The sequence below is a fragment of the Chiroxiphia lanceolata genome, chromosome 24 (assembly GCF_009829145.1).
Source record: "Chiroxiphia lanceolata isolate bChiLan1 chromosome 24, bChiLan1.pri, whole genome shotgun sequence".
NCBI classification, from domain to species: Eukaryota; Metazoa; Chordata; class Aves; order Passeriformes; family Pipridae; genus Chiroxiphia; species Chiroxiphia lanceolata.
The window spans coordinates 161,918-174,299 of NC_045660.1; the positions used below are offsets into that span (position 1 = coordinate 161,918).

At 45.0% G+C, this 12,382-nt stretch overlaps 1 protein-coding gene across 3 annotated transcripts in view; it reads left to right on the forward strand.

Annotated features, from left to right (window-relative positions):
• The first annotated feature begins 3,504 nt into the window (after positions 1-3,504).
• Positions 3,505-12,382, forward strand: part of ZMPSTE24 (zinc metallopeptidase STE24) — a 28,612-nt gene continuing 19,734 nt past the window's right edge. Inside the window, exons 1-4 of one of the 3 annotated variants that reach the window (XM_032709966.1) lie at positions 3,505-3,646; positions 4,933-5,079; positions 8,920-9,006; positions 9,562-9,678. In XM_032709966.1, the coding sequence (XP_032565857.1) occupies positions 3,512-3,646; positions 4,933-5,079; positions 8,920-9,006; positions 9,562-9,678 (486 nt within the window). In that variant the 5' untranslated portion in view covers positions 3,505-3,511. Of the gene's footprint in view, positions 3,647-4,320; positions 4,426-4,932; positions 5,080-8,919; positions 9,007-9,561; positions 9,718-12,382 lie in introns of those variants that run through there. The other 2 variants (XM_032709965.1, XM_032709967.1) reach the window with 2 other exon arrangements.

The window sequence follows — 12,382 nt, forward strand, 5'->3', positions numbered from 1 at the left end:
AATAAGGAACACAAGAGTTTCTGCCTGGCATGGTGGAAGCTTTTCTGCTTCATTTTAATTCTGTGACTGAGTTTGCATTTCCTGTGTGCTCTTCATATAAGCTCTGCTGCAAACTTGCCACCAAAGAACTGTACAAAATCATACAAAATTACACTTATACAATCCTACTGTGCTTAAACTGTGTATTAAACTTCTTCAGCATTCCAGCTTTTCTATTAAAAATTTAGTCCTGCCACTTGATACATAAACAATTTTGCATACTACACATGAATTCTGTGACATTTCCATAATCCCATGGAACAAGTTGTGTGTGAAACTTTCATTTCCTCAGAGATAATTCTGCTCTTGCCAAATGAGTTACCTACTGCACGCGTGTAAATCGCCACCACTGCACACAGGGCAGGCTGGTACCTGTTGCACATCTGGTGTTACAGAGCCCAGTAAGTAGGTTGCTGCTGTTCACTTACTGCTATTTCCATAGGCTGGGATATACCACAGGAGTAGACGGAGGCAAACATCATTTCTGTCTGCTAGATGTGGAGACAAGTCATGCGACACTCCTCAGTCCAAGAGTTGCATTTAGAAAGTGGTGAGTGGGTTTTCCTCAGGGGCTGCACAAAAGCATCTTGGAGGCATTTTCCTGTGGTGATGTAGCACCCCATGCACTGCCAGGACTTTTAATGAGTGGGCTCAAGGTGTTCATATTTTTGTTGAAAGATACCAGTGCAGCACTGGTCAGTCAGATCCTTCCTTGTTACAAGAATTATATCTTGCCCAGTTCAGAGACTGACAGTGTATTTCAGTTTTTGAACTCCACTTGTTTATCATCTAGGTAATAGGTGTCACAGCATCAAAACTGTACAGCTTGAATCCACATCTTTATCCCAATTTCGTCTTGGGCTTGTCTGATCTAATTGCCTGTCATGGGTGGGCACCAGGAAAGGAAACCACAAAAGGGTAATGGTCTGAAGAGTTTTTACTGTCTACTTCTGTTTTCATGCCATGAGGTAGGCCATCATTTTCCTTTCCAAGTGCTACCAGAACTTGTCTTACAGTGAAGATGTAACATTTCCAGCTTCTTGCTTTCAAACATACCAGAGAAATGTTTTGTTCCACAGTAAAGGAACACCTTCACACCTTCTTCCTAAAAAAAAGAATTACTGTGAACAGCAGATAACTCAGGAAACACAGATGCAAGTTCATAATCAGGGAATGTTGCTTCCATTTTTAAAATTATTGCCTTTTGGTGTGTGGATTTTTTTGGACCACAACATGTTTATTGGTTGTACATGCCGAAATTCCGCAAGGCTACGGGGCTACCCTGCTATGTTCTCATGGTTAGTAAAAAACTGTAAATACCTTTACAAAGAGAGACCTTCCAGGCTGATTTCTGTCCTGGTAGGGCTCAGCAGAGCCAATGGGTTAGTTCCGTGGTTTTTCTTGCCTGTTGTTTTCTGTTTGCCTTTGCTTGTGCAAGATCTTTAAATTTTATGATGCTGGTAAGGCCTTGTGACATTATTTCGCAAATTCTACATCTTGACTACCTTGAATTCTTCAAAAGAAGTTCAATTTCCAGTTAAGTCCTCCAATGTCTTGTCAAGAATCTGAGCAGGGTTCTGACAGAGAGCAGGGGAGTCTGAAATTAAACCACCTTGTCTTTGTCTGGCCCTGTGAGGTGCCTGGTCTCCCCCTAAAGTTTACAACTGCTGCCTTTGAGCCCTTCTGCTCTCCTGACTTCCCACAACAGTATTCCCTGAGTTTGGAGGGGATGAGGTGGGACAGGAGAGCTGTTTGCTCTTCTTGAAATTATCTTAAGATTTGCAAGTGTAGAGAAGGAAGGTAGGTAAGGGATTATTTGGGATGCAGTGCAGTGCCAGGGAGGGCTCTGACGTGGCCATCTTGGATGAATTTCTAGAGCTTCCTCTATGAAAGGAGAAAAGTGGCAGCCAGTAGCAGGCCTGACTAGGAGCAGCACTGCCTCATCTGCCCTGGCAGTATTTCTTCTGGGGGGACATGCGGACTTGAGAAAACGCTAGGCTTCAGTATGTTTTACAGGTCATTCTGCTAAATAGTAACAAAGGTAACTGGTAGAAAATGAGAAAATTAAGTTGGCATTATTTTATTAAAAGTTAATGATAAAAATACACAAACAGGTTCTGTTATACTTTGAACTGGTAGACACTAGATGAATGACTGATACTAAAATGCCATATCAAGAACTGGCTAAACAGGAGCATTCATTAATGCCCCTTGTAATGTGTCTCTCTGTGTTACACAGTCGCTGTGCTCTGTGTGGCACATGTGTCCTCAGTGCTGCTGGGTGAACTCTGGATTTCAGCAGCACTGTGCTGTCTTCACAAAGCATTACAGAGACCAAATATGAAGGAGGTGTTTTGGCTCTAAATAAACCCTTGATTCCTTGTAGGTCTGTAGCTTTTTATTTCCCAAAACATTTTTGGTTTATTCTGACTCAGGAAAAGAGGTGTGCTTACCTTCAGAATTAACTGAGTTAGGCAAAAACCATGACAAGAAATGCTTAAAGTGTTGTAAAACACTGAGGAGTCACCCTTCCCTCATATCACAGATGTTCCAGTCCCTTTGTTACCTTCATAGCTCTTCACCCCAGTAGCTCCATGTCTCTCTTGTACTGGGAAGGCCAGTTCATGGTCCTTCACGTGAGTCAGTCACTACTATGTGCCAAGTTAACTGCTACCTCAGCTCATCCCCAGGGATGGTCCGTAGCAGCTGCTTGCCTCTGTGGCAAGATCCCTGGTGGCATGACCAGGAGCAGCAAATCCCTTGAATTCTTCCCTGTTTCTTAAAAAGGAAGGAACCCACATTATGGAAATTTCTCTGCAGCAGTATCTCTCTGCAGTGGGAGAGCAAGCAGCCAAACAAACGACTTTATGGAAGATGTGGTATGCCAGCCTGCTTTATTTTAGGAAGGACTTAACAGAGCTTACTACAGTAGGATTAGTGTCTATGATACTGCATTGCACAGAGATAAAAAACAGCTGTTGAGAGAGACAGCCAAGGGGCTGCCTGCAATAAGCACAGGAGAGAAAATCAGTGAGTACTAGAGCAGTCAGTGTTAATTTTTGTACTTCTCTTAGTGTTGCTGTAAAAGGATTTGGACAAGTATTAGCAAGCTTTTATATGCATTATTGTGCGTAGTCTGGGTAACTTGAGAAAAATAATTTAAACATCAGGTGCATTGACACTCAGATTCTCGCCAGGCTGACCTCCATGCCCCTTGACCCAGCTCTGTGGGCTCCTGACTGGGGTGGACAAGCCGAGCCGAGCCGTGCTGAGTTGAGCCCAGCCCGAGCCCAGCCCGGCCCAGCCCGGCCCGAGCCCGGCCCAGCCCGGCCCGAGCCCGGCCCAGCCCGGCCCAGCCCGGCCCAGCCCGGCCCGAGCCCGGCCCAGCCCGGCCCGCCCCTCAGGACCGCCCCGCCCCCCCCGCTCGCCCCCCTCCCGCGGCTCCTCCGGCCGCCAGGCGGCGCCGCAGTGCATGGCGGGCGGAGCGGCGATGGCGCTGCCCGGGGAGCTGTGGGCAGAGCTGCCGGCCGAACGCCGCATCTTCTGCTCCGTGCTGCTCTTCTCTTGGGCCGTCTACCTTTGGGAGGCCTTCCTGGCTCACCGGCAGGTCGGCAGGGCTCCGGTGGGGATGGGAGCCGGCGGGCCGGGGCCGTGCCGGGCCCGGCCCAGCCTCACGTGGCGGGGGGCCGGGGCTGGGGCCGAGCAACGCGAGGCCTGTCGCCTGGCTGGGGAGGGCTCGGCCCTGTCCCGGGGTGCGGCCTCAGCGGGTGGTGGGGATGCTCACGACGATGAGTTGTGTGAGTGCGGTGGAGTCACTGGCGGCCCAGCACCCCCAGAAGCTCGATTCTCCTCCCCGGGACAGCTGAGACAGCGGGAAGAGCAAAAATGAGGAAACGCGTGGGTTGAAGTAACGACAGGTGAAGGACAGAGCGGGGGGAACTCCGCAAGCGCTGCACAGGCCGTCCCTCGCCACCTCCAGGAGAAGGCGATGCCTGGGCGGCTTCCGAGTGATAGCCACCCTGGAAGGCACGTCCCACACCCCTTTTCGTATGGCAGAGTATATCATTATACAACACGGAGTGTCCCTTCTGTCAGGTGTTGGCTGTCTCCTGCCAGCAGGTTCTCCACCCCCGTCCTGCCCGTGGGGCAGAGCAGGGTCAGCCCTGGCAGGTTCAGCAGCAGCCGCACACCGGGATGTCTCCAGCGCCCAGAACGCGGGTTCATCCCCGCACCTGTCCGTGCCAGGCCCGGGTGGGCAGCGCTGCAGAGGACAGGGAGCGGTGCTGCCAGCTCCTGTGAGCCCCGTGATCGGGGGCACTGCAGACTGGTGCCCCGGGCAGAGGGAGAATGTGTTTTGAAGTGACAGAGAGTACCCTTTGAGAAGGGGTAAGTATACTGAAACAAGATAAGGCATCAGAGGGAAAAGACTTTTATTCTTTAAAAATTTTCAAGTGGCGAGTTCTGTACTGAGAATGAAATAGCACCTCGTTTGTGCAGCCACGCTGTAGATCTGTGTTCCGGTGAAGTCTCATGGTTTGCATTGGAGGATCTGGTGTTTGGTTTCAAATTCTGCTTAGTCGTTATTGTGGTGCAGTAAGTCACATCCTGTGGAAAAATCAGTTTGTGTGATCTGTATTTGAACTATTCTAAATAAGTTAATAAGTCAGCAACTCAGTTCCTGGTTGTAACATTAATAATTATGCTTCATTTTTGTATTTGGAACTTGGTAGAAAACAGGCATTTAGGAATATTTGTTGCTTTGTGTGTTGGTGGGTTTTTTTGGTTTTTTTTTAAACTTTCCGTGGTGGCCCATTGGATCATGTTAGATGTTACTTTTAAATCTTGTCTCCTTAAAAATATTGGATGTAGACTTTAGTTTCTTTGATTTTTCAGAGACGGGTGTATAGAACAACAACACATGTACCACAAGAATTGGGACAGATCATGGATTCAGAAACATTTGAAAAATCTCGTCTCTATCAGCTGGACAAAAGTACTTTCAGCTTTTGGTCAGGCCTCTATTCAGAGATTGAGGGCACTGTAAGTACCTTGCATATGATATTTTTCATGTACTTGAACTGTGAAACACTTTGGTTCTTAATGATCCCATGTAGCTGCACCATTGGCATTCTGGCATCTTATGGCAAACACTGACATTTTTGTGTTCCTTATTTGTGGCTGTATTTGCTATATAAGAAATAATTATTCAGACAGCACGTAATTTCTCTCTGCAGCACTGAGTCATACTGCACAACTACAACATTACCTTACATTTTATTATCTTATTATATTTAATATATTATGGTTTCCGTTGCCAAATAATGAAGCAGCACGAGAGCTATTTTAAATTGTTAAAATGCAAAAATGTGTTTGGAAGGATGCAAGTACTTTCATTTTTAGATAAAATTTAAGTAGAAGATAAAAAGAGAAGCTTGTGAGAACAAGGAGAGTACCAATTGATACTTCTGAAATATAAGAATTACATTGGGCAAGTAATGTTCACATGTATGAAAAAAACAGAACCATTGAGTTAGAAGTCTCTAAGACTCTTAAGACTGTCTGAAAATCACGTACATATATACTTTGTTCCAACTCGCTGCTGAAATGCATTGCTCATCCGTAGCACAACTGGGTCAAAAAGGAATCCTGAAGTGCTTGGCATTGCCAAGTAAAATTGAAGTATGATCCTATTTCATGGTAAACTTAAGGAAGCAAAAACGACAGTCATAAAAGCTAATGAAAATAGGATTGTAAAATAGTCAGTCATGTAACTGTAGAATGATGATGCAAACCCAGTACTTAAGACTTGTGACACCTCTTACCTTCCACATTTCCTGATCTCCTTTGTGCAGCCCAACCTGTACTTCGTTTCCTTTTGTATGTACTTGTAAGGATGTACAAGTCTGCGCAGTCTTATTTTCTTTTTGTTGGGATTTTTTGTATACTGAGTAAAACTTGAGGCAATTCTTATTTGAGTTGGAAAAGCTTCTGTGTTTCTGAGCAACTTCAGAGGCAGTGTTTAATTTGTAAATCGAAGCTGCTCTCCAGCGGTGGTTTGGTGGGCACGGTAAGGTGGTACCGCTTAGCAAATGCAATGAGTCAAAAAGTTCTGAAGCTTTATCTTGATTTCAAGAGCTCTAGCCAAAACAGGTTCCCTTGTTGTTTTTAAGGGAAATATACACGATTGAAATGCAATTCTTTTTCCACTGAATTTAGTGCCCTGCTATTCAAAGAGCCAAGTCTGCAGTCTGTGCTTATCTTCATCCAGGCCTATTGTTGTGGTCCTCCACAACGTTTTAGCCACTAAATTGGATTTGCCAGATGGACTATTAGATGAATAAAGAACTGACTGGATGGCTGCATCCAAAGAGATAAAGCTCGGTTTCCAAGTGGAAACCGGTGGTGGTTCTCGAGGGTCCATACTAGGGTGAATGCTGTATAATATCTGCAGAGGGACTGAGCACACCCTCGGCAGGTTTGCAGCTAACACCAGGGTCAGCAGGGCAGCTGAGGGGCAGGAGGGATGGACGCTGTCCAGGATGACCTTGACAGGCTGGAGGAGGGGGATTGTACAAACCTCATGGAGTTCAGCGAGGCCAAGTGCGAGGTGCTGCACATGGGTCAGGGCATGCACCAGCACAGACTGGGGGATGAATGGATTGAGAGCAGCCCTGTGGACAGAGACTTCAGGGTCCTGGTGGACGAAAAATTGGACTCGAGCTGGCAACGTGTAATTGCAGCTCAGGGAGCCAACTGTGTCCTGTGCTGATCCACAGCAGTGTGGGTAACAGGGTGATTCTGCCCCTCTGCTCTGCTCAGGTGAGATCCCATCTGCGGTGCTGCCTCCTGCTCTGGGGTCTCCAGGGCATGAAAGACACAGATCTGCCAGAGTGGGTCCAGAGGAGGCCACAGAAATGGCCAGAGGGCTGGAGCACCTCTCCTTCAAAGACAAGCTAAAGACAGTTGGGGTTGCTGGGAGCTGGTGGTAACCCACAGAAGGCTGGCTCCTTAGTCATCAAAACTTTATGCCATTTGTACATATTGGGAAACAAAATGGAAGTTTGTTGGCTACAAGTTACATAGTTCTTTTATTAGTTAGTATTCTACTTTCTGTTGGTTAAATTATTCTCATGCTAATTCTCAGTCTTTCTCTTCTTTTGAGTCAGGTTTCTTGGGTCAGTGGTCCATGAAGAAGCTGTGGCTGCCCCATCCCTGAAAGTGTTCAAGGCCAGGTTGGAGGGGGCTTGGAGCAACCTAGTCTAGTGGAAGGTGTCCCTGCCTATGGCAGGGGGGTTGGAATGAGGTCTCTTCCCACCCAAACCCTGTGATCTTCCCACACAGACCCTGTGATCTTTAAAGGTCCCTTTTGACCCAAACCATTCTGTGATTGTGCTTGCCTGTGTAGGAAAAGCACAGCTTTTGCTTTCTCTCTTGACTTTTCTTTCTGTTCTGTCCCTGTTTCTGTAATAACAGGTCTACAATGATTTTGGTAGCTGATTGATTTGTTAAGGAAATTAGTGCATCCAGCTGTCTTCCACACCTGAGCCACAAAATCCAGACTATGTTGGTGCTTTCTAAGCAGCAGCCAAAGCCAAAGCTAAGTCAACAAGCATCTTAGTGTGTATGTTGTTCTACTGTTTCAGCTGTGATGGTGATAGACAGCTGGAAAATAGGTATGTCTCAAACTGCTGCTGCCATTATTGAATTGATTGTGTCATAGCGATGCTGATGTTCAAAAGCCAAGGAAAAAAACATGGAATATGTGAGTTAAAGCTCCCAGCTAATTGAACACTGGCCTGAATGAGCAGTTTTTGAAACAGTTTTCAGCTCCCAGGTCCTGCCCTTGGGTCCCAAGCAGCCCCAGGCAGTGCTCCAGGCTGGGGGCAGAGTGTCTGGAAAGCTGCCCTTTGGGAAAGGACCTGGGGGTGCTGGTCAACAGCAGCTGAACATGAGCCGGTGTCCTTCCCCCAGGACTGACTGGACCAGAGGAAATGGCCTTAAGTTGTGACAGGAGAGGTTTAGATTGGATATTGTATTTCTTATACTGGATATTATATTGGGTATTGTATTTCTTCACTGAAAGGGTGGTCAAGCATTGGAACAGAGAACAAGAGGAAACAGCCTCAAGTTAAACCCCCTCCAGGGGAGGTTTATCTGGGATAAAAGATTTCTCCATGGAAAGGGTTTTCAAGCCCTGGCACAGTCTGCCCAGGGCAGAAGTGGAGTCACTATCCCTGGAGGGATGTGTGAATGTGGGACTTGGGGACATGAGTTAGTGGTGGGCTTGGCAGTGCTGGGTAACAGCTGGACTCAATGATCTTAGAGGGCTTTTCCATGGATAGCCCTCGTGTAGGCTATATGCAGTTTCTTCTCTACATGTCTGTAATGGTGAGTTGTTACTCCTTCTGTGATGCTGAGCTGTGTCTTTCTGTTTCTCAGAATCTGTGTCCTGGGATTATCACATTCCAGTTCAAGTGAGGTGGCCTTTACTGTCCAGGTTTGCCACTTTCTTCAAGCTTAAACTACATCCTTTATTGGCTTTTGGAACTGCCTGAACTTAAAAGAGGCTGTTGTGACCAAAGTTGATGAAACTGGATGTCAGTTTTTGCAACCTTTTGCCTTCAATAGGTTGAAGTATGATTCATTAACCCAGCAAGTTAACTGAAGGGGAGATGCTGTGTTAGAATTACTAGTATGCTTTATTTCAGCCAGATATTCCAGGCTTCCTTTATCACTGTTAAGATCAGAGGGAGACAAAAAACCTAATTATAAAATTTGTCTTATTCACCCTTAAAAGATCCTTATCATGCTGAAATTTTAGTAGATTAAGATGACAGTCTGTTTCATACTGTATCTTTGCTATGTGGTTTTGTTTTCAAGATGATTCTCCTCTGTGGAGGAATTCCTTTTCTCTGGAAACTGTCTGGTCAGATCTCTGGTCATGCTGGATTTGGACAAGAATATGAGGTAAGCAGGCTTTATATTTCTGTGAGAACATTTGTTCCATGCTGCAGTAATAATTTTTATTTCGAAGTTGGCATTTAGTTAAAAGTGCACACAATGATGGTGTGAGTCTGAAAACTGGTAACAGTATATGACTTTTAAATTAGCTTACTAATTAAAATAGCCTTGTATATTAAAAACCTACAGGTCTTGTAGCTACTTGAGTCAAACCGTGTTGTGGGTCAGGCTTTTGGGTGCTCTTTATTTGGGTGTTATCTTTTTACTAATCCTAGATTTGATTTCCCTGCACAGTAAAAGGGTAAGAAATTTGAGGTTACTGCTTATGTTGTCTTTGTGCTGTGGATGAGGCATGTATCCAAATTTGTGTCCCAAATCCTTAGTAAGCTATTCCAGTGAGCAGTAATCTAATCATCACAAATTATGTTTGTGAATTTATCTAGCTTCATCTTCGAACCGGTTTCAGTTAAACCACTGACCTAAAATCCATGTTTAACACCCAGAATATTTATGTTATGGATCAGTAAATATCAGGTGGATTTGTTTGTTTTTTTGTTTTAGATTGTTCAGTCATTGGTATTTCTGCTGCTTGCAACACTCTTCAGTGCCGTGACTGGTCTCCCGTGGAGTTTATATAATACATTTGTCATAGAAGAGAAACATGGCTTCAATCAACAGGTATTGCAGAGAGCACTTGTACTGACCCAATGGCTTCAGGTTGGTTAGATGGACTGGTCTGTCTATATCTGTGCCGAAGATCGTTGGTTTTAGGAACATTTCTTCTACTTACACTGCATAAAAATCAGAGCATTGACAGTTTGTGGCTGTTGCAGGAGTGCCCATGCTGCAGCACCTCTGTGAGCCTGTGCCTCTGAGTGTGTGTTCTTGGAGGTGGGACAAAGAATGTTTCATACCTCACCCATTCAGTTTTGGATGGACTGTTCTTTGCCAGTCATATGTCCATCCTTAGAAGTCTGGATCGCTGCTTAGTAGGGTCAGTCCTGATTTATGGACACTGACCAGGTGAAAGAAAACTGAGGAATTATTGTCCTCCTCATTTTGTTTCACCTGCTGATTTCTTATATCAGCCTTTACTAAACTGGAGAATTCAGCTCTTCATTTGGTACCTCTGACCTTCTTAATTTCTTTCAACAACTTGGTTTAACCTGTGTCAGTATCAGTTTCTTGTGAGATCAGATATTCTTTCTGGGAGAAGAACCTCAGTCTGGGACACATTAGTCATTTCATGCCAGAGCATAAGATATGCTTTCTGCTTTGGACCGAGCTGGTCTTGTCTACATTACTTTCTGTTCCAAGTCTCCTAGGAAGTTGTTGGTTGGGTGGGGTTTTTTTTGCAGTAGAATGAAATTTGGATGGGTAGCAGATGTGGGATAAATCAGTTTGGCTCATTTTAATATCAGTAGATATGCTCTGGTATTTGCCAATTTCATCTTCCAGTCTCTGTGGAGGCAGGAAGACTGAGCAAGGTAAGACTTAAAGAAGTGAAATTAGTTTGTTTCTAAACTCTTATGTTCCTGGTAAATTGATGAATTGATGTTTCATATTCCTTTTTATAAACAACCAAGAAAAAGAGAGATAAAAAAGCTCTAAATGCAGTGATCAGTTTGCACCCTTTAAAACAGAATTGTGTAGGTCCTGACACATCCAGTATTATTTTGGTTCACATCAATTATTTAGTGGCATACTGTTAAGTAGGGAAGCCCAGCTGTGAAAATTCTCACTGCACAATTTTGTGTGTGTATTCCCAGAAAACAACAAGGCTAGTTTGGCCATGTGTCTGCCCCACCTGCGGTGTTTGAATACTGGGCCAATGGCAGATGCTGCTCCGGGCTTTGGGAAGCAAATCTGAAGATTGTTCTAATTAGTTATAAACCTTGAGCTTGTGACAAACTCCAAACTCTTTTATACTCCATTTAGCACTCTAGTCTTTTGAAAAAGTCTTGTGCTTCTAAAAACCCACGTGTTAACTTTTTTCTCTTACCAGTGAGGAAATGGCCACTGTCAGAATGAGGGTGTCCATGGTCATTCATGTCCCAGGTGGTTCTGAGGCAGAGTCCTGGGGATCCCCTTCTCTTCTGCAGACTTAACAATGAGCACATGGGCAGGCTAACATCCACTCCTAGCAAGGGAGGAAGGAATGTTCCCATGTTTCCAGAGCATGAGTCAACCAATCTTTTCTTCAGGGGAAATATCTGTTTAATGTATTTGGATTATTCTCCAGCTATCACTTAAGTTCTCCAGTCGTCAGAGATTGTAAGGTCTGGCAAAGTCCTTGTTCTTGCTTCTGGCCTAGCTTAGACATCCTTTTGACATTCAGAATCCTTAAACACATCAAAAGCCATCTCTCGCTCTTGTCTCTCACGTCAATCCTGAGTAGTTGCATCAGGCCTGCAGCTCGGTTGCTTCTCCTACCTTAGTGAGGAATAAGTTCCATCTTGGTGCAGGATCTGCAAGCCCTTTATGTTCAGCACACTGAAGTCCAGAGACTGGCAGTAGAATTAGAACCAGTCGGCAGACTAGCTGATTGATGGAGAGCTTAACTTGATCAAGTCCTACCTCTGTGCAGGAGAGAGCCAAATACTGCACTTAACAGCTTGGGCTTCTTTTAAAAATGCCTTGAGAGCCTGCAGAATTCATGTGGTTTGTATGCTTTAGGGAGGGTAAGCAGTATTCTGGGTGTATCTCTGAGCATTTTCTTCTTGGAGCACACAATCTGTGTACTTCACTGTTGTCAGTGCAAGCACTGCCTAATGAAATGAGAAGATTTGGCACTGACCATGGAGATTAAGTGCTTAACTGAGCTACCTGCATGATATCTTTTACAAGGGTTTTTTCACAGCAGTGGTGTGGGGTTACGAGTGAGTTAATACGGGATGCTTGTTGTGTAATGGTCGCAGTGTACGCTGGGAGTTGAAGTTCTGATGGAAGCCTGCGAAAAAATGACCAATTAGAAGTGTCCTGGGAAGAAGCTTTAAAGGGATTGAACAGGACTGCACTGGCCCCCCCATGTTTTGTTACCACACCTTTTTGGAATATAAGAACTTGTTCAGCCATTAATAAAGGATCCTCTATTTTCCATCATCGCAGGAGGGTCTCGTTTATATTCACTGCCACAGATGACGCCTGAACAGGGGCAATTCAAAAGGGATATCAGAAACCAAGCGTTTAGAACCTCTTGGGATATCTGACCTGTGGTAGCCTCTGGCCCATGAAAAGGACAAAGGGAGCTCTGAAAGCATAAGGAACTGCGGACTACAACACCTCAAGTCTGAGACAAAACTACAAAGTATAACAGAAGAGGACAAGCAGACTCGGCTGAAGAGATAGGAAATGAGGTGTGAGGCTGGAGATGGGGGGGAAT